The sequence below is a fragment of the Melitaea cinxia genome, chromosome 24 (assembly GCF_905220565.1).
Source record: "Melitaea cinxia chromosome 24, ilMelCinx1.1, whole genome shotgun sequence".
Taxonomy (NCBI): Eukaryota; Metazoa; Arthropoda; class Insecta; order Lepidoptera; family Nymphalidae; genus Melitaea; species Melitaea cinxia.
In genome coordinates, this window is record NC_059417.1 from 4,439,884 (window position 1) to 4,463,171 (window position 23,288).

Genomic DNA, 23,288 nt, shown 5'->3' on the forward strand with positions numbered 1-23,288 from the left:
GACCTTTCTTTCAACAAGTAGAAGATATTTTTAAATACGAGAGGCTATTGATTATAGGTTTTATAACATTATGTATTTAGGAAGTTGTGAATCAGAAATATAGTGTTAGATATACATACATATAAATTGTTGTTGTATTCCAAATTTCTTTAGCTCATAAATTAATGGAAAAAAGGGTATAAAATGTATTTTATAAGACTTCAGAAATTATTAGTTTCACAGAAATGTCTTAATTTATAATAACATTTATATTTTTGGTTGAATAGTTTTTTACCATCGTAATTTTGTAATTATTGCTCTGTGGCTACAGTAGTGAAGTATATAGCCATCCCCTCTCTTCCCGTGGGTGTCGTAAGAGACAACTAAGGGATAACATTTTATGGCGCGAACTTGTGGAGGCCTATGTCCAGCAGTGAACTGCGATAGGCTTAAGTGATGATGATGATGATAATTTTGTAATTATAAATACCACTCATTATTCGATCTCTTATTTCTACAATATAATTTGAAATACTAAGTACATTCAAGTTACTTTAATTTTTTCGTTTACTTTTAGGATTAAAAAATATTCTTAAGAAAAATCATAATACATTGTACAATGTTAAAAGATTTCTTTCATTCTTCAAAGTAAATTATTTTGTGAATTGGGTTGAAAGATATTAATATTTTAATACGGATAGAATGAACCGAGTCTGAAAGAGAACTTTATAAAATATTCCTGTTAGAACTGAGATTTTTTTTCTTAAGAATACATTATGGAGCTTAGGTTTTAGTACTTATATGTGATACAGTACTAATAACACAGAACAGAGAAAAGTGGGCATCATTGGAGGAGGCCTTTACCCGACCTGGGGACCTTATTTAACCTCATCATCATCATCATCATCATCATTTCAGCCTATTGCAGTTCACTGCTGGACATAGGCGGTGGGCAGGCGGGTTAGTGACCGCAGGGCTAACTTAGTCGCACCGAAGATGCTGCTGTCCGTCTTCGGTCTGTGTATTTCAAAGCCAGCAGTTGGATGGTTATCCCGCCATCGGTCGGCTTTATAAGTTCCAAGGTGATAGTGGAACGGTGTTATCCCTTAGTCGCCTCTTACGACACCCACGAGAAGATAGGGGGTGGCTATATTCTTTAATGCGTATTTAACCAAATTTAGTATAAGTAAAAGTAAATATAAGCAACTAGTAAAAATTATACTAATAAATTAATAATAGTTTCTAAGATGTATTGTAGCATGGTCAAATAAAGGCTTTTTATTTTTATTTTATTTTATTTATGTGCTATAGTCATTAATTGTAATCAAACAATTCATCATTCTTCAATTGGTTTCGTGACGCCATTAAAAAAGTCTTGCCAAACTTCTTCAACCATTCTTTCTTCTCATCATCCAATATAATTGGAGCTAGCGTAGTAGACAGTTTTGCTTTTGTCAGACTTTGAAGATAAGACTCATACAAACTCATTCTTGGTATCACTGAGTTATCTCCGGCCGGTTCTAGGGGAACGTTCACTGCATCAAATGGTAGAGTCACCATTAAATGTCTAGGATCCATAAACAAGTTATACTCTGTAGGTTCTGTTGTGTTCAGGACTAGTTGCGTCGTTTGAGATGTAGATGGAGTATTTGTTGTCATAGGGCGATTGTTTTCGTCCCATATCACGGTGTCCAACCATCGTGCGAATGTAGAGACTTTAGGGAAAGCGTGAATCTTCGTGTACAAGGCGCACGTATGTAAGAATGATGATAAAGCTATCAGAGTGTTGTTCTGAATAACCGCACCGCCATTGTCTTTCTATAAACAGAAAAATGGAAATTATCAATTGATATGTTACAAACGCAATTCCACTTTAGTTGCCACAAAAATCAATTTTGTATAAAGGCTACAAGTTCTTCAAGTATAAATTTGCAGATATTATTTTGAAATATATACGATTATAACAATGACATATAAAGAAATACCGATATTGTGTGAACAAATATTTATGCTTGAATCTTTGTCAATCGAAAAAATTTAGATACTAAAGGTTATAGGAGGTTTATAAGAAGAGCATTAATAACGCATTTTAACCAATCATCATCATCATCATCATCATCATCATCATCATTATCATCATCATTAGATGCCTTTACTCAACCTGGGGACCTTATTTAACCTCATCATCATCATCATTTCAGCCTATCCACTGCTGTCAGTCCACTGCTGGACATAGGCGGTAGGCAGTCGGGTTGGTGTCCGCAGGGCTGGCTTTGTCGTACCGAAAAGGCCGCTGCCCGTCTTCGGTCTGTGTATTTCAAAGCCAGTTGGATGGTTATCCCGCCATCGGTCGAATTTTTAAGTTCCAAGGTGGTAGTGGAACTGTGTTATCCCTTAGTCGCCTCTTACGACACCCAGGAAAAGAGAGGGGGTGACTACATTCTTACTGCCGACCAATGTTAACCAATCGAGAGGGGTTATTTATAATTAAATACTAAGCAGTTCGTTTGTGAATTCATGAAATTTTACCACATTTATAGAGCTTTTTTTGTCTTAAAGAGCCTTTTACTACATATATGTTTAGGTGCTCGTATAGTTTTATATTCGTACTAGCTTTTTCCCGCGGCTTTGCTCGCATTATATATTTTTTTTAAAAGTATCCTATGTTCTTAATATCTCCATAAATATGTGTACAACGTTTCATGATGATTGTTTAAGTAGTTTTCGCGTTAAAGCTTAACAAAAAAACTCACATTCACATTTATAATATTAGTAGGTAGTTAGAGTATATAAGTCACTAAAGAAAAGTTAAAATAGTAAACAGCTTGGGTAGCATACGAGTAAATGTAAATTTTATGACTCTCCTACATTATGAAGTAACATTTTATGATCAACCGACATTATATATTTAAAAATTATTCTCTTAACTTCGTTTCTGCCAAGTTAAATATGAAGTAGAGTTTTATGAAGACCTCTAGGGAACTCTTACTTTTTAAGGTACAGTTATCGCGACAGAATCTATATTATATTCGTAAATGTATATCTCTGATCTATTGTACTCATATGTATGAGGTGGTCTTTGATGTCGTGCTTCATAGGAAATTTTATTATAATTATTTATCTCTATGACTTGAGCTATAAATAAATCCCTTTCACTTTTAATGATTTCAAGTAGGGTGAAAATCGTATTTCAGGGTTTAAATACACACACAGCACAAAACAAACGTTTAGGTCACACAAACATAATTATGTGTTTTATATACCAATTAGATATTTTCGAAGGTAGAACGTGCGACCTTTAGGGCATCAACTAATTGCTTTTAACCATTACATAAACGAGATTCGGTGAAAAAAAATTTAGTCGTAACACACTAATACGTATGCTATGTATTTAACATTCGTCTCAAGTTCAAATATAAGTTGAAATAAGTGGCACGAGTCAGAAGAAATTCCTAGTCAGTTATATTAGTTAAAACAGGAGCAGATGATTGTATTTTTTTTTTTGTGAGTTACTTCATATTTTTTTTTACTGTGTACACCGATTTCAGCTAGTTTTTCTTTAATCGAAAGGTAGTGCTTGTCGTATGGTCACATTTTTTGAAGAAATTTAATGGAGATCTGACAAGTACTTTTTAAATTATTTCTATCTCATTTATTTATTTCTTTCTCATTTATTTTACTTTTTTTTTTGTCTATTAACGTTGTATTACTGATCGGTGTAATGGAAGCGGTTTTTTTCTTTAACTTAATTAAGTTTGGTTGCAAACGAAAAAAACCTGATTCATTTACTGTCATTGTGAATCGAATCCGTTAGGACAAATAAACGAACAAACTATACCGCTATTTAATATTTGTTTAGCTTTATGTGAATTCTACGAAATGAAATAACTAGTAATATCACAAGGTCATATATATTGGTTACATCGACTATATTATTATACACATAAACTATATTTTGTGGTACGCGCTAGTCCCAAATTATTTATTATGTATGCGGTACTGTGTACAATTTTACGTGCTACTTCTTTTAAGAATGACGCGTAGTTTTATTTCCACTTGTAAAAAATGTATTTCATTGTGTGTCTTGATGATAAATGATCATATAAAATAATAAAGATTGCATTTTGATACAATAAAACTTAAAAAAAATAACTCTTCAATCAACTGGTCTTGTAGCCATAATATATTAATGTAAAAACAAAGAACTAAGAAAAAAGAAACCAGTCTTTTTTCCAGTTCTTTCAACTATTTGTTGATTCCATTCATTTTGAGTAAAAAAATATACATATACTTTTATAAGGAAGTGAGAATTACCCAAATTCATAGTTTAATTGGACAATTTTTTCATAATTTTAAAGTTGCATTATTCTAACTTAAAATAGGCTATATTTTCTGTCGATGAGTAAAGCACCTAATCTTTTCCGGAGTCATATTCCGATTTAGTGTACTACATAAAAGGCTATATGATTTTAAATGTTATCTCAAAAAGCTTCTTAAAAGAAATGAGCTTTAAAGCGCTTACAATTTATACAATGCACTGACACTTCAATCCTCACTCGACCTACTCTCGTAAAAATTCTGATAGCAGTATGTTCTTTGAGACTTTGAAGCGTTTTTGACTTTCGTTCGTAAATAAAACAGAATTTCCCCTTTGAGTAATTTAAAATGTAAAGCATTTTGTCTATTACACAAAAAAAGTTACGCACTCTACAATCTTCATTACATTTGTTCATGGACAACTATAAATGTAATACATAACTAACAAATAATTAAAAAAAAAAACAAAGAAAACCCGCCTGCGTGAAGAACAACTAATAGAAAATCAACTGAAAAAGCTGGAACAAGATAAAAATTCAATATGCACATAAAGTCAGCGAAATAAATAGAAACAATATCAAACATTTTGTGCTGTACATTTAAAATATATTAATACGGTAGTCCTTCGAAACTTTATGCAACGTCGTAGATAACATGCAGTCAGAGACATGCACAAAGAGAGAATGATTTGACTTATCCTTCAATTTCATGCCTCCGACTGCAAGCCCGGAGAAAGATCTCACTCTGCTCAAAGCAACGTAAGCCTGACCTTTAGCAAATAGGTGACTGCTTAAGTCAACAACTATTAGTTTTAATATAATGAAATTATTATTAAAATTATTTGTTTGTATTTGGTATTATGTATTTGTTATTGATTTTATTAATGTAACTGTAAATTCGTGTGACATTTATTAATTTTTATTTGTAATTTTAATTGTATGTTTTTTTTTAACCATTGTATTTTATTAGAAAGGCTACACCCCGAAGTTGATCGTCGCCTAGGAGGCGAGTTTGGCATGGCATAGGCGTGGGAAAGAACAAAGTCCACATTTTTTAAACTTTAATATTGTATTTCTTTATTAGTATTACGGTAATAATAATCATGATATACCTTTTTAAAATCCTTGTATTATGCCCTTCAATTTGATACCCATATTGTAGTATTCGAGAAAAAATTTTTTTTTTCATTAACTACAATGGCTTCGCGCAGCCGCCATGTTTGATTTTTTTTTAATGTCACCTATCTAAGAACACTTGGGCAGCTAAGACGAACCTAACGATATCTCAATTATGTAAATCCGTTCAGTGGTTCTGGAAATATGAGGTAGTAAAGAATATTACATACAAATATACATACATACAAGATACGCGCGAAAAACATAACCCTTCCTTGGCAGTCGGGTAATTAATATATTTGCTTCGTTTAAATTTGATTAGAATTTTGACTGGATTCGATTTTTAAACCAACATAATTATGTAAGTTTAATTGGTTCAAATGGTAGCTATTTATTTATAGACATATTTATTTAGATATACATGAAATAATATAAATTACAATTATAATTAATAATAAAATATCACATAAACTCATTCGAGTTTTTTATTATTTTGTTTTGTTTTTTTTTTTGTTTAGTTTATTTTTAGTAATTTTTAATTTGAAATATTTTAAGTAGACTTGTTATTATTTTTCATCTAATTATATTAATTTTCTTTAGAGGATTTACTGAATTTAACTTTTTTATAATTTTTTTTTGTTATATATAAATTTGCGTATCGTATTGTTATTTATTCTACAATTATACAATTATAATAAGCGATCAGTTGTCATATTATGTTAAAATGAAAATTAATTATAAAATATAACAAATGCTACCGGGCGAAAAATATAAAAAAATGAGTATGCAGTCGTGTGGTCGACTGAAGTAAAACTTACAAAACGTAATTCTCTCTCTTTCTATCTTCACTAACTTATATCTCCCTCTCAACTTCCGCTCTCCTCACCCGATCACATTTTTCATAACGCTCTCGTCACGCATTCACCAGCTTACTACCCAAATCAAGCGTACATAAAGAAGTATTACTTCAAAAACGTCTTTATGTCCCTATAAAAACTTTTGTTACGGAGCGGTAGAAACCGCGGCCGTTAGCGTACCGTTGTAACACTTGATGTCAATTATACCTTACGCGTCGACGAAAAAAAAATATTCAAACATTTTTTTTAAATTTATTTATTTAAGTAAATTATAATACTTCATATGTCTTATAAACATTACCGTGTAGGAACTAATTTTTTATTTTATTTATTACAGTGTTTATAGAATGTTAGTATCAAGCTCTAGCAAATCGCGATGAAGTCATTACTGTAGCTGAATTTCGTACGATGAGTAGTAGAGTACGAAGTTTACAAATCTACATTTTATTCAACAGCCTGCATTCACTTAATAACGCCTTTGTAACTCCTTTACAGGCTCCGTAGAGAACGGATGAAATAAACAAATATCCCAAACTGTAATCAAATTTCGATTACTACGCTTTCAATTTGAAGCGCTGACCGAATTTATACATTACTAGCTGACCCCGAAAACTTTGTTTTGCCATATAAGTTATTAACCCCTTAATTCCTCCCCTCTCAGGGGTATGAAAAATAGATTTTGGCCAATTCTCAGACCTACCCGATAAGCACACAAAATTTTATAAAAATCGGTCCAGCCGTTTCGGAGGACTAATAACTCTCAAATATTGTCTCGATCTTGTTAAACTCGTAACGATAGGCCACTATAGTTCAATGTATTAACCACGTAAAAAAATTGTTAAAATGCGTTCAAATTCTTATATATATTTTATCGAAAATATGACGTTAGCTGTATTGTGGACACACCTTTACGTTGTCTCCAGTTTTTGTATGTGTAATATATTGAAACAACTAATAATACTGTATATTACATTCTGAGAATTGGTTGACACGTATTGCTTTGTCGACTCCAGTTTTTGTCCAAGCTTAATATTGTTCATTTTCTTTTAATATTCTCCACGCAAAATTGTTTTTTTCTGTTTGTTCAGGACGTAATGTGTTTGTATTTGTCATATATATTTTTTGCTTAATCTAAAATTTAAGGTTTTAGCAAAATTAAGCCGATAAGCAACCGCAGCAATCCGGTTGATTAAAAATGGGGTGAATCTACGAATAATCGAGTAAACAGGGTCCCGGGACACATATTAAATAATTGTGTTTGCTCGCAAACGAAAAAAACTGACTTCAATTACATCTACAAGTAATACACGTAAGTAGACGAAAAAATTAACAAACTAGTCTTCACGATTTTCGAGGGTTTCTCTCAATTTCTCTGGAATTCTAATTCAAAAAAAGAATTATAAAAATCGATTCATAAACGGCGAAGCACTCTTCGAACATACATAATAGTATAATATATATACTATTTATGTATACGGTCGAATTGCGTAACATCCTCCTTTCGGTTAGAAATAGAAATTCGGTTAAAAATTAAACAATACCGACCTTACTTTACTTTATAAATTTAAAATCAATCATCGAAGTGTTTTTTATATATAAATATAGAAATGAATGAATATAGAAATGAAGTATCGAGTACTTTGCAGAAGTATACTTTGTAGAAGTACTTTAAATATCTCTACACGCAAGTTCGAAGCTTATCGCAGCGAATGACTGACTACTACTACTGTTAACTAAAACACAGACATTAAGTTGCCTATCTTAAGAGCAGACGACCCGTGTGTGTGTATGTTAAGCATAGTAAAAATATAAATGTCCGTTTCATACCCTACAAAAGTGTCTATTAGGATCCTGCACACCACCCATACAAATATATCTTCCAGAGGTCCATGGAGCTGAAGGTTCGCATATGGTTGGACTTATAATTGGTGCATTTACTGCTCTCAAATGCTAAAACAATTATAATAATATTAAGTTACAAGACTGGTTATGGTTGGCCACTCATTAAATTAATGCAAGACAATGGGGGGAACTTTAACTGAAATAGGGAAGAGAGGTATCGGCTTCTAATTTTTTTCACTCATATCGTTCTTTAGTTACAATATACGGCTACAGTAGTGGCCAATATACAAGCTTTAGTCTAATATTTGTATCAATATGACTTGTTCAATCGATAAACAAACACGCTTTCGTATAACTTTACTTATTGATATGTATAGTTTAATAACAAATATAATTAAGATTAAGAGAATAAATTTATACTATACCATATTCGGCATCCATGCCAGCATAGTCGCCAATGAACCAAGAGACTCGACCCCATCTGGACTTGGTAAACGAACAGCGTCGACTTTGAAGCTGAAGACTAAGGGTGCGGTCAACTTAATAGCTGATACTTTTATATCGAAGTTATTTATGAGCATTTTTATCTGAAAACAAACAAACACTAGAATATTAGTCTAGTAGTAGGGGGGGGGGGGGGGGGTAAAAGACACACACATTGAGTCACACTCATTCAAGTACCAAGATCATGACAATCGTCTGCATGGCTTGACTTATACAAATATTTATCACGTGAGGGGAACAAACCCGCAACAACTAGCGTATCAGACCAACCAACTGCTGTAACTACTGCAACAACGTATCATCAGCATAAACTTCATATTTAAATATCACAGTATAAAGTCAGCCTATGTGAACAAAATTATGTAAATGTTTACCTTTGAAATAGAGCCTCCTTTATTGTTATAGGAGCTTCCCGTTCTAATCGTGTAGTTGTTCAGGTGCCTATGTGTTACATATGATGTGATTATACTCCTGTTAAAACATATAAATTGCTAATACATGTTTGTGTATTGTAAACAATCTTAAAGTTTGTACTTGGAGTATATGATACATTACTATATAGTGTTCTAAATAAAATAAAATAAAATAAAATAAATTATATAGTTAGTATGGTGCCTTTAGTGGGTTTTTTGTTTAAAAATGTTGACCTAATAATAATCTAACGAAATCTTTTTTTAATCTATGCTATGACAAGGCTATATAACACTGTTTCTCATGGTAACATAGTCTAATATTTTTATAATATTATTTTTTTTTATTTCTCAAACTAAAGTTATTAACAAACAATTCTAAACGTACATAATAGAAATACTACAGAAGTCAAGAAAACACTCATACATTGAACATTTTTTTTGCAAGTTTAATATTTATATGGAAACTAAAATGGAACGAAAAATTACTCTAAGAGAAATATATATATGGAGTGTAACATACATAAACTCGATACACTTTATTTTAAGAAATAACGTACATACTTTGTCTGCGAGGCTTATATAACGACGTCTGAAAACACAAAGCTCTGTCACTTCAAGGGAATACATGTAGGATAATAACACTTTCGTCATTTGCGCTTGTAGTTTTATATTTCTATAAACGTAACATTTTGCTAGCGAATATTTATATTAAAAACTAGCTTCTGCCCGCGACTTCATCCGCGTGGAACTTTTAAAGGGGAACAATTCAATTATACATGATTTTTACGAAACTTTAACAGTTTACGCAGCACACGTAGCTGAAGCTCTCAACAGGAAAAAAAAACTCCGATTTTGAAACATTCTTCTTTGGTACTCCGCTCCTAACAGTCTCAGCGTAACCATTTATAGCCTATAGCCTTCTTCGATAAATGGGCTATCTAACACTGACTGGAAGAATTTTTCAAATCGGACCGGTATTTCCTGAGATTAGCGCTTTCAAACAAACAGGCAACCTAACTCTTCAGCTTTATAATATTAGTATAGATAAAGTTAATCTGAACTTAGTGTAAGAACTTGTTCTCAAGAAGTTTTTGTCCAATTTTAAAATTAGAATTCACACTTTTGATTAAAACTGCATAGTAACTCATTTATTGAACAAGGATTTAGGTTAGGTTAGGCACATAAAATGTCATATTAATTTGAAATTGATCAAGACGCATTCAGATTTTATTTATATACTGATCGATAAATACGAGACATGCTTAAATGTCAAAATCGTAGTTCCAGTTTTAATTACCTGTGAAGATAAACACAAGGATCAACTGTTTATAATGGTAATAAGCTTAGAAGTAGCGCTTGGAGATATAAATTGTTTAAGAATACACGATTTATTATATCATTTTTTGATACGTTAAAAGAATAATACTAATATTTATTTAGAAGGAACTAGGAGGGTAGTCGTAACATTTTTGTGTATTTGATTACGATACAATATTTTATTTGAAATTTATTTAATAAAACAAGCAACAAATTGCTACGAAAGGACGTCACTGTAGTATTCTAAATAACGATGTGGTGAAAATGTACATTGAAATATAACCTAAATGTGTGAATGCACGTTGAATGCAAATGTTCTAGAAAATGCTGGAGGAATAAATTTAGAAAATGTACCTTCGGTCTTACACGTGCTGTGGAAATTGCACCTATTATTCTTTATTTACTTATGGGTTAGTTGAAATTATTATTAGGGGGAAAAAAGCATTTTATTCTAGCACTTTTTTGTTACTGGCTGAGTATTATTGTTTTTAACCGACTTCAAAAAGAGGAGGAGATAAATAACTCCGTCGTTTATAAGCCGATTTTGATTTTTTTTTGTTGGAAAGGAGATATCCCTAGCTTAGTACCATGATAGGGAAACCAGGATCTGATGATGGGATCCCAGAGAGATCGAGGGAAACTCTCAAAAATCCGCATAACTTTTTACTGGGTGTACCGATTTTGATGATTTTTAATTTAATCGAAAGCCGATGTTTATCATGTGGTCACATTTAAATTGATCGAGATCTGATTACAAATTTTTGAGTAATCTTTGATAATGCGTATTTACTTGACTATTTTTTCGTCTACCTACGTTGTTGATTACTTGTCGATATAATTAATAATATTTCCTTCGTTTACCTGCAAACACAATTATTAGTAACTCAATAATACTGAACCATTTACTAAAATAACTATGAAGTGTTAACCGATAATCTTATTTTGTTTTGACCATTTCTAAGATATCTTATATCTGTTTAAACAGATATTATAATTTATGGAGTCAAAACATTTCTGAAGTGTTTTTTTTATGTGAAATCTAGTTTGAGTAAAGACATTACAAGCATTTAAAAAAATAATCTCTCGGAGATAAGTAATCAGTGAGTATAAATAGAAAACAAAATCTTTATCTTTAATTGTTATTGATTTTCTTATGACGACGGTTAGGTTATTTTAGTAGATACCTATTTACCAGAAATCTGATATCGAACTACAGATATATTTCTAATTCAATATTATTAGACAAACGAGAAAAAATCTCTAAGAGTTATGGTTGGATTCATTTTTGATTATTACTTTTATTATTTATTCTGTATCGTTGAACAGTAGAATTTATTATAATTGGACATTATTATTTATAATCAAGAAACTTTTGGTATATTTTTGTATTATTTTCTCAGAGGAATAAAACCCCGTGTTACTAATGATTCTAGACCTTTCTCAGCCTATATTATAATATTTGAAAACAGGCCATCTATATTCATGAGCGTTGAGATATAAAACGAAATGAGTTTTTCATTTGTATAAGAAATGAACGAACTTTTCGATCAGAGAGTCGTAATTAAAAGCAACTCATGTAAACGTTAAACAAAAGTAATTATGTTCACAAATGAAAAAAAACTGACTTCAAGATTTCAATTTACATCAATAAGTAGTAATGAGTTTATAACTACACAAAGTAGGTGAGTATTATTAAATAAAAATATTAGATAGGCACAAATTATGTATTGATAACAAAATATTTCATTAATTTAACTTTATACAACATTTGACACTTTAATGGTCAACAATTTTTATAATGAATGTTAACATCATTTTAGCTATGAGCACGTAATCGTGAAAAACTGATTTTTGATTTCGGTTAACTTAGGGCTCGTAAACGAGGTTTTGTGTTACTTTTGAGACACTGACACACACACTGCGTTTGTAGTTGTGTATTGGACCCGCGACATAGAAGTGAATCCAAGCAGGGGCTGTTGAGTGTGAGACATTTATAAAAATAAAACACACACACACACACATACACAAATCGAAACGAAGGTGTATACGAGTTTATAGATTATTATCTCTCATTCCAAGGTTGATTCCTTTATTTTGCTTAAATTACTTGGCTAAGGGATTCACCCTTGAAATAAAGTATGAGTTACTTACTTCGTTGTACCATTACTAATAATCGTTATTAAGAAATTTTTCCAGAAATTTCGACTGTTGTTCCAAATACAGTTCGACTGTTTTATTAATATTGTAACGAATATCTTTTGCCTACAAAGAGGTTCGTATACAAAAATGATTTAAAAACTCATAGCTTTTTGATTTAGGTGTAGTAATCATATCTTTTAACTTTCATTTCAAATATTATTATTTTAATAAAAAGTATCCTTATTGACGTTCGTAATAATGATGGTTGGTTTGTATTAATTTCCAACATAATCTTTCATTACATTATGAAACGTACGTATAAGTCTAGCGGAAAAAGTTTATATTGAAAAAGTTTCTATTATTTTTTATGTTTTTTTTTTAAATACATAACATAAACATCCATGGACTCTTAAGTGCCCATGCCTATTTCTTATTTACATTTTAATTGTCAAACATTCAGGCGTATTGGTTTCAACATTGCATGCATCAAATTATTATTATTTTTTATCTGTTACTTCATACTGTCGAAACTCTGAAATACCGTATGAAAATAAAATAAATAGATATAGATTTAATTGGGTAATATATTTTTAGCAAAATTAACTTGAACGTAAATAGTTACCATTTGATAAAAATTGTTAGCAAAGCAACTTGTTGAGCTGCAGACGATCCACGGGTGATAAAGTGGTCGTAGCATAACAGCAACAGAGGTCGTACAGATGTCACAAAATCAAATCAACTTAGGCCTTTCTCTAAACAATTGTGTTTCAGTTACTACATTGTGTAAATTTAATCTAAACCTAATATACCTGAAACGCTTATATATCGCAACTAGCTGCGACTCGCGTTTTCCACCCGCGTTCAACTTGATCAAAAATGTATTAAATATTACATAGCCCTTCTTGGTACTACGGTAAATGTGTACGGTAAAATTCGAACCCTACTGATTCGAATTCTTGATATTAGCTTATGCAAATAAAGAAACTCTTTAGCCTTATAATATTATCATAGATTTACTAAAATTGTTTTTTTGGTATCTTTCATCATAATCATCACTTCAGCCTGATACAGTCCACTGCTGGACATAGGCCTCCACAAGTTCGTGCCGAAAATGGCGTGAACTCATGTGTTTTGCCCATAGTCACCAGGCTGGGCAGGCGGGTTGGTGACCGCAGGGCTGGCTTTAGTATCTTTATTGTAAGTTAAATAAATAGCAACTTTATAATTTATATATTCACTCGAATGACACACTTTTATCACAGAGTATTCATCCTTTATTTCAACACTGGCTCTACAAGTCTGCGCTCACTAAGATTTGTTGGGAGTAGGGCTTTTTATTGCGGGCGTATAATGTCCTTCAACAGTATTGTCGTAAAAGAACCCTATCTCGGGTACATTATTGTCACCGAAAGGGTGACACGCCTTTTACAATTTCTAATTTAACGCGATCGTATTTTTAAATGTTGTTCATTCGATTCTTATTTAAAATCAAACTGATATTTGATTATCTTTATGTAGCTTGCTTAAGTTCAAAGACAATATACTCGTGTATACTCGTCAACTTAAAATATGCTTAATTTTATTTAGATCAGTACAATATAGGGTTTTGTATAAATTTGCCTAATAGCCTTATAAAATAATCAAAATACCTATAGTTACTGAATAAGACCTGTTTGTTACCTGTTGTTGTATTTATAAACATAGATTATTATGAATTAATTTTTAAAAAAGATTCTCATAAAAAAACAACTTTATTGCAAAAAAATAAAACCGACTACAATTTAGTACATCGATAAGTAATACTACGTAGGTAGACAAAAAAATAGTCAAGAATTTACGCAATATTAGATAATTCAATTTTTTTTTTGTCAAATTCCGATCAAATTTTGACACAACTACACGATAAAAAACAGCTTTCGATTAAAATAGAATCATCGACATCGGTACACTTAGTTAAAAGGTATGAGATATAACAACGCAGGTCGGCAAAAAAAAAAGTTCAATTAAATACGCATTATTAGAAATAACTCAAAAAGCACTTGTGAGACCTTGATTAATTTTAAATGGGACCACATAAACACGCACAAGCACTACTTTTAGATTAAAAATAAATCATCGGAATCGGTCCACTAAGTAAAAAGTTATGAGGTAACACAACTGCTTTTTTGAAGTCGGTTAAGAAGCAGCTACGAGTATAGTAAAGATAATAACACACACTCACAGTAGAAAAACGGAAGTAATAAAAGTCAAGCGGGTAAAACCGCGAAGGTCGCCAAGTACAAATATAAAACTCTCAAATTGTTTGGGACCGCTGCCATTACCAAACGTTCCCGCTGAAACTTTAGGGACGTTCATGGGTTCAAAGACAAAAAGTTCGATAGTGCGGTTAAAATATACACAGAAACTCCTGTAGTCTTTTTATAGGCGTATTTAAATGAGTCCGAAATGTCTGTTTTAACTTTATAATAAAACTTTGTTTAAGCGATTGTCCTAAGGTGTAGGGCACACCAATCCAACTAAAACTTTTTTTTTGTATTTTGCTTTACAAAGACTTGAACAATGTTAGTTAAAGGCTGTATAAAAACACGTTACGACCCATAGAAGGAAATCAACATCCTTCTTTATTTTAACTAATCCTTTTTAATGTCGTACCAAAGACGTAAAAATTTAATAAGCTGTAAAAGTAGTTGAGGATTCCGTGACCAAAAGTTTCTAATACTCTGGTTACTAAGGTTGCAGAGGTCGTATCTTTGCATCATAAGCTGGTATATACCAAAATTCTTTACACAATATGTATCACTCCGACTACTTATAATATAACAATGCTTTACCCTGACGTTTTAGACCACCTGTGACCCTCCCGGCTGTGAACCGGCTTTCCATTTAAAGGCAAACGAGCCTCAATACGATAGGAGTTAAACTACGTTTAAAATTAATTTCGAAGGTTTTAAACTCAATAAATGAAGTATTATATATTGCCCGGTGTTTTGGAATGCTTAGTTTGCATTTCTGAATTACACTTTGACTATTTTTTTTTTTGTTTATTTAGTTAAAACAAATGGTAAAGTTAATAGTTCTGTAAGTCATTATTACAGTGTTCTTAAGCGCATTTAGTATTTATATCTACGTTTGTGGTAAGTTTCATTCGTAGACTACAGATAATTAGATTTTAATAATTTAGTATTCTGTGTTCAATCAATAGTCTTCAAGACTAAATAGGTTAGAGCTTAAGGCATTCATTATCTATGTATAGAACTCTAGGGATATTATGAAATAGTTGACTTAACACGAAGGCGTAGGTAAAATTGTTTATTGAAACGTAATGCTCTACTCATTTTTAGTAACAGTCGAATAAATTTAACAGAAGCAACGATACGTTTGATATTTATAACACGAACGTATACAAATATGCACAGAATAAATTTTGGTTCATAATCAGTCACTCGGATATTTTTGGGTATTTCGTTTAGAGTCATAAGTATTTATTCAGCTGTGTATGTAGAAAACTAACATCGCCTACATTCCCGGTAAGGATCAAAGGTCGGAATTTCTCGTGAAAGTTTTCACAAAATGTTTTCGTTGACATCGTACTGTGAAATGAATTGCAAACAAATAAAAGACCAAAAAACTTTTCGTATAAATGTTGGCAATGCTGAGGGTAGAACAGGATTCATCATATTCTTTTGTGTTGCCAGTTGTTATTTTTATAATATTTTGCAGTTCTAATATTTGAAATTTAATTGGCTGTAGTTTTTTATTGGCCAATTTTTTGTAATATTTTTTAAATAAAATGGCAGTTACGTCAATTATAATTTTAGTTTTTTGAACAAAAATACATTTTAAATAATCCGCAAGCGTAATTTCTTTCAAGTCAGATGCCTTTTAATCTAATCTAGCTATTTAAAAGTACTAGTACTTATTTGAGTCCAAGTTTTAATCAAAATACTCATCAATAGCAATATTTTCGATAACTTATTCGAATCTAATACAAAAATAAATAATATTTTCAATTACAATTTTGCGTTCTAAAGGCACGTGTGAAAATCACATAATCTCGCAACCCGCATGGGATTATTGTTCCATTTTTAGATTTTTTTGCGTCTGCTAAAAATAAATTGAAAATAAAGAGTAATATTTTCAAGTATATTGAGATACGCACCAATTTATACTGCCACACGAGTTTGTACAAAAATATGTTATACCTATTTTAAATTATCTGTACCATTAACCAAACATACATTATCCTACAGGCGATTTGTTAGCCAAATCTATGTATCAACAGTCCTGTAGCCGTCTAATTAAGCTAGGACGTACACCGACTCTGCGCTGATGATGTTTATTTATTAAAATGTCATATTTGTTTAAAGATTAACTTTAGAAAAAATCGGGTTTATATAAATTTACGAATGTTTAAATAATAAAACCGTACTCACGTTTCGAAACACTTCGACAGTGTCAGCAACCAGTACGTGTTTAGAATGACAGCACTGCACACATAGCTGTCATTCTTGAGTAACGATGCTGCATATGGGTGTTTGAAGATTTGAGTAACAGTAGCTCCGATGCGTTCACCGCTGTAATCTTCTCTTTCATCTGTTGAATCAAATACTTAATTTTTATCTAATTTGGGAATTTGGTTACTTATTGGGACTTTATTTGTATTCGCATTTTGGCTGTAACATCCCAATATGGGATATAGGCCTATTTGCTATGTAGAAGGATTGGACTGCTCTACTGCGGGTTGGCGAATATGTTCTCTACTGTGAGTGACGATCTCTATCAAGTATTTATGATAACAACTGAGAACAACAGCATATCATACTCTCCGAGGCACGGTGGGGAGACGCACAAGTACAGACATCCGAAACAGAAAGAAATATTTATACAAATACAAATATCCATCCCGAGCGGTAATCGAATCCGCAAACCGTGAATGTTTTAGGCGGTTACGTGCACCTCTAAACCAGAGCGATTTTATTTGTATAACATTTTGATTCGAAAGTTGACTATCCATGTTAATATTAAGACTACAAGTATTATGTTTCGTGTGTATTAACAGATAAATTCTAAGAGACTTAATCTAGAGCTTTCGGAAATGTATTTGAAAAAATTAAGAAGCCAACTAAAAATATACTTGTGAACAATTAATATCACATAAATCGATACTAATAATAAATTGGACGCAATAAACTAAGATGCCGAAATAGTATCAACTTTGAGTAACATTTTGGATTCAACTATTCAGGAAACTAATAAAGAACCTAACTACGGAGCACTATTTATAAACAAAAAAATACACTTTTAAATGTAATGTAAACTACAGTCTTTAGAAATTTACTTAAAAAACATGACAACATGATAAACATCGGCTTTCGATTAAATTAAAAATCATCAAAATCGGTACACCCAGTAAAAAATTATGCTGATTTTCGAGGGTTTCCCCCGATTTCTCTGGGATCCCATCATCAGATCCTGGTTTCCTTATCATAAAACAACATTAAGGATAGCTCCTTTCCAACAAAAGAAGAATTAGCAAAATCGGTTCATAAACGACGAAGTTATCCCCGAACATACATAAAAATATATATATTTATATGCTTTTATACTGTCGAATTGAGTAACTTCCTCCTTTTTTGAAGTCGGTTAAATAAATTATTAATTCTTTCTAAAATGTCGTTAACGGTTTTTTTTTATTAAGGAAAGATAAATGCCAAGTCTTACCGATATTCACTTGCGAGTAATTCCCTGTGACGTTGTAATCCCCGGCAAAGTCTCGTTCACCTTAAGATAAAATCACATATAGAGTAAACTATATTTCTTCCAACGTATAAAACAAAATTGATGATAGTGACCATGATGTTGATCGTATTTAACGCTATAGTTATAAATATAATTTATTTATTAAAATACGAATTTTTAATCGAATTCGAATTCGAATCGAATTCGAAATCGAATTTTTCAATTATTATATTCAAGTAACTTTTAAAAGCAGTTATGAATCGTTATTTTAAAAATTAAAATTATATTTGTTTTATTTAATTAATATATAAAATTCTCGTGTCGCGGTGTTTGTAGTTAAACTCCTCCGAAACGGCCTGACCGATTCTCATGAAATTTTGTATGCACATTGGGTGGGTCTGAGAATCGAGCAACATATATTTTTCATACCCCTAAGTTATAAGGGGGTGGGGGGGGGGTGATTAAGGGGTTTCATAACATATATGGCAAAACAACGTTTGCGAGGTCAGATATATATATATATATATTAAAGTGAAGCTACCGCCGATTCGGAATGTAGATTCTGCAGACAAGAATACTCGCAACATTTCTCCGACGATAACACTATTGTACTTTTTCTATGTACCAATAGAGACCAACAAAAAACTGTTGGATCAGTCAATATTAAGTCTTTATTGTTTACCATTCACTCAACATCAAAAAACTTACAATGCATTACTAGCTTCAAAGTATTAAGATTATGAATGGGGAAATCACCTACTTAGGCTTTGAACTTTGATTTAGTTTATCGTTAAGCTTACTGTAGAAACATTAAAGCCAACCATATGCTAATTTTCTATCATTACAGCCTAAACAGTCCACTGGTGGACATAGGCCTCCACAAGTTTACGCCAAAAATAACGTGAACTCATGTGTTTTGCCCATAGTCACCACGCTGGGCAGGCGGGTTGGTGACCGCAGTACTGGCTTTGTCGCACCGAAGACGCTGCTGCCCGTCTTCGGCCTGTGTATTTCAAAGCCAGCAGTTGGATGGTTATCCCGCCATCGGTCGGCTTCTTAAGTTCCAAGGTGGTTATGGAACCTTGTTATCCCTTAGTCGCCTCTTACGACACCCACGGGAAGAGAGGCTAATTTTCTAATGCACACAAAATTTCATGAGAATCGGTCATGCTGTTTCGGAGGAGTTTAAATACAAACACCGCGACACGAGAATTTTATATGTTAGATAAATCGAATATTACTACAAACTGACATTGGAAATAATTTTGAAAATCAAATAAATAGGTCCCGATCAAGATCCCGGTATTGTATTATCTAAATATAATTCAACAAGAGTAAAGCGACAAATATTTTGATTTAAGATTTTTGCTTAATTCAAGTATTTCTTTCAGACATTTAATAAGTAAGTATAATGTAAAGGTCAATACGAGCGAAAAAACAAGATGAATAAACTTAGTTTTCGTATATTTTTTCCATTTGCTCTGATTACGAGGGAAATGTTTTCTTTCATTAACTTTCTTTCAAACCCATTCAGCTGTTAAAATACGATTGAGTAGCAAAGGCCAAAGTTTTAACTTGAATACCAGAGTGTTTTTCATCGAACGATAAATCGTCTCCGACACAGCGCTGGTATACCGATATCGGTAAAGGAGACGGTTTTCGATGACGTAATATCATTATCACGAACGCTATTGGTATAACCCTTCTAGTACTTCATTATTTATGTAATCACACGTCACTCGTATTACTTAATAAAAATGTACGTCTCTGACAGTTGTTAGTTGTTTCATCATCATCATCATCATCATTTCAGCCTATTGCAGTCCACTGCTGGACATATGCCTCCACAATTTTGCACCAAAAATGCGTGAACTCATGTGTGTTGCCCATAATCACCACGCTGGACAGGCGGATTGGTGACCGCAGGGCTGGCTTTGTCGCACCTAAGACGCCGCCATCGGTCGGCTTCTTAAGTACCAAGGTGGTAGTGGAACTTTGTTATCCTTTAGTCGCACCTTACGACACCCACAGTAATAAAGTGGATGGCTATATTCTTTGGTGCCGTAGCCACCCAGCACAGTTAGTTGTTTGGAACGGTAATATTAAGAAAAAAATTGCTATCTAATTTTTTTTTCAATTTTAAAATAGTAGGTAAGGAAGTAACATATTTGAGTACATTAGTAACATTTATAGTTGTGTAATAAAGTGTATAACTTTAGCACTAAACTGTGTATTTTATACAAGGAATCCAAAAGCTTAATATTGACAAGATTTTGTGAACGTAATTTAGTTTGCTCGTATCAAAGATCTAATCAAAGATCGTGAAATGTAAATAAGGTTTTGATCTAGTATTTCAATTTCAAAATCAAAGGTTAAAGGTCATAGATACTGATTATATAAGTGATTTGGAACTTCACTCTTTCAAATACAAATGATGTCAATCAGGAAATATAACGTTAGTATAATAACATTGAGAGTAAACTTGAAATAAAACAATTACGAACGATTTATAAAAATGAATTTAGTATTATAAAAATGAATTTTATATACCCGTATAAAGGTAATACTTATTTTGTACAGAATAGAAGTTTACAATATAGCTACACATTATCGAACTGATGTCAATCATTCATTTAGTTGTTAAAATATATATTATTTAAAACATAATCATAAAAAAAATAGTCTAAGAATAATTATAGTATAACAAACAGTACACACAAAAGTAATTCATAGATATAAATATTCGAGAATTCATTAAGGAACCTGTGTTACCTGAATCCTCAATATTCTCGCTTTCCTTGCTCTCAGCGTGTATGAGTGTCACGATCAATAATATACCGAAACGCCACATCGCTCACTGCTTACTAAATTCTGATTGAGGCTGTATTGCGTACCGTAGAGTTACGAACGTTACGATAGAACAACTTTCAGACTTCCGTGTTTATATTAATGAAATGTTTAAAGTTGTATATTTGAAAATCGAACTAAAGTGAATAAAAATATAAATGCTACACACTCAACGTCATCTTTAGGATGTGAATCCTGTTTTAAAAGTCGGAAACAAAAGCAACATCAACATATATGCTTAGAGTACGACAAAGATCTATCTGACCTAAAAAAATATTTGTCAAAGGTGGGAAGTAAACCAGCTACAGTTGGTACCCTTTAAATCCTAATTTTACATTCACTTACTTTTTTGAAGTAAAACTTTTTTACGCACGTTAGACTCGGGGAGTAAGCTGATGAACGCGTGACAAGAGCGTTATAAAAAGTGTGATTGGGTGAGACGGACGGAAGTTGAGAGGGAGATATAAGGCAGGGAAGATAGGAAGAGAGAGAGTTACGTTTTGTAAGATTAACTTCAGTCATGTAGTCCAGGGCACACTCGTTTTTTTTTCTTATATATACCTACTCGTATGTGTGTTTTTAGATCTACGATAGCTTAGTGTTTGGAGTATTTTAGCACATATGCTTAGTGGATAGAAAATGTGGAAAGAAACTGGAAGACAGCAGTTAGCATAGCAAAATTTTAAAGCATACATTTTTTAGAACTTGTCTCTTTGTCATCAGTAAAGCTAAACACCATAAAAATGTATGTCTAAAGATTAATTCTGATATGGATACCTCCTAATCTGCAGTACAGTAGTATGTACACATAAAATTCTATGTCTTTATATATGTTACGCTCAAAGATCGAAAACGCTCATTGAGCGGAAAAATAGCTCACAACGCGATGTGGTCACAGTAAAACATCCACATAGCGAAATTCGTGTTATGGCTCTAATGAAAACGCGCACGACGCGTTGTGGCAATCAAAGAAAGACCAAATAGCGATATTCGTGTCGTGGCTTACATGCTATTCGATCTCAACGCGTTGTGGCAATGAAAAAAAGCCATGACGCATTCTGAGCATTCATTGTGTTAACCATATCACGACGGACAGGTTGTAACTTATCGGTGTCGGCTCGGGTGCAAAGACGCATTGAAACATCAGTTTTATTCATTTATTTTCTGTTTATGAGAGTGAATTTTAATGTCAGCGTTAATTATGATGAATAAAAAAGGAAATTTCCCTGTGTTGAAATTGGTACTAACGTTTTAGTTAGAGTTCCTGAAGTTGATAGAGGATGTGCAGCACCCAGGAATGTTATGTGTGTTGTTATGAGCATTAATCCATCAGGTCTCTACCAGTTAGGAAACAAGGAAGGTACACTCGATAGACTTTATGCACGTAATGAATTTACACTTTCTGAAACCAACTTTATAAACATTTGTGATGTGCCCTCAACTTCATCGTTAACACTTCGCTCGGCATCTATGTTATCGTCTGGAAGTAAGCAAGGGTTTATAATGTGCCACTGCAAAATATACTGTATTGATAGAAAGTGCAAGTGTCGCTCCAAGAATATAAAATGCAAATCAAAATGCCACAGTAATAGTTCATGTAAAAATAAATAGCAATCAAATACTTATTTTTCACAATTATAGTTATTTCTAATATAGGTAAATTGTTGTTGTTTATTGGTGATCAATAAACATTTGTGTTAAATATTTTTATTTCTTGAAAGAATTTTAACTGTCATGAAAAAATTAAAACCCTTATCATTTTATGTGAATTATGAGTAATTTACAAATGATATGAATATTTTGTGTTCAGTGATTTATTACTTAATACATTGATTTTTTTAAATATAAAGTAATCTCAATAAATAATAAATATCGTTTCATTTTAATTTATATAATTATATACTTAATATATTTGATAATGAGAAATACGTTATGCCGTGATTTTATAAAATGATAAATATTTCTTAAGGACATCTACCAAAACGTTTCCAGCCTAGGCCTAGTAGGATCTATATCGGAAAGTAGTGTGCGTTGTAATCAAATAGTATTCCATACGCGTCATGGCTTTTCTTCATTGCCACAACGCGTTGAGATCGAATAGCATGTAAGCCACGACACGAATTTCGCTATTTGGTCTTTCTTTGATTGCCACAACGCGTCGTGCGCGTTTTCATTAGAGCCATAACACGAATTTCGCTATGTGGATGTTTTGCTGTGAC

General features: G+C 32.1%; 1 protein-coding gene across 1 annotated transcript; it reads right to left on the bottom strand.

The window, feature by feature from the left end:
• Window positions 1-1,222: 1,222 nt before the first annotated feature.
• On the bottom strand, window positions 1,223-21,073 carry LOC123665786 (trypsin-5-like). Its single transcript, XM_045600046.1, has 7 exons — window positions 20,995-21,073; window positions 18,205-18,264; window positions 16,917-17,076; window positions 8,989-9,085; window positions 8,536-8,697; window positions 8,096-8,218; window positions 1,223-1,797 (listed from the first exon to the last, which is right to left on the bottom strand). Exons 1-7 carry the CDS (start codon window positions 21,071-21,073, stop codon window positions 1,294-1,296), a joined length of 1,185 nt encoding a protein of 394 aa, XP_045456002.1. The 3' UTR covers window positions 1,223-1,293.
• Between the last annotated feature and the right edge of the window lie 2,215 nt (window positions 21,074-23,288).

What these genes read in the sequence shown, in the direction of transcription:
- LOC123665786 (XM_045600046.1), bottom strand. Translation starts at nt 21,073, where the DNA reads ATGTGGCGTTTCGGTATATTATTGATCGTGACACTCATACACGCTGAG. An exon ending in AAGGAGGCTCTATTTCAAAG is followed by an intron (nt 8,698 to 8,988) that starts GTAAACATTTAC and finishes GTTTGTTTTCAG; the next exon opens with ATAAAAATGCTCATAAATAA. An exon ending in CTAATAGACACTTTTGTAGG is followed by an intron (nt 1,798 to 8,095) that starts GTATGAAACGGA and finishes TTCTGTTTATAG; the next exon opens with AAAGACAATGGCGGTGCGGT.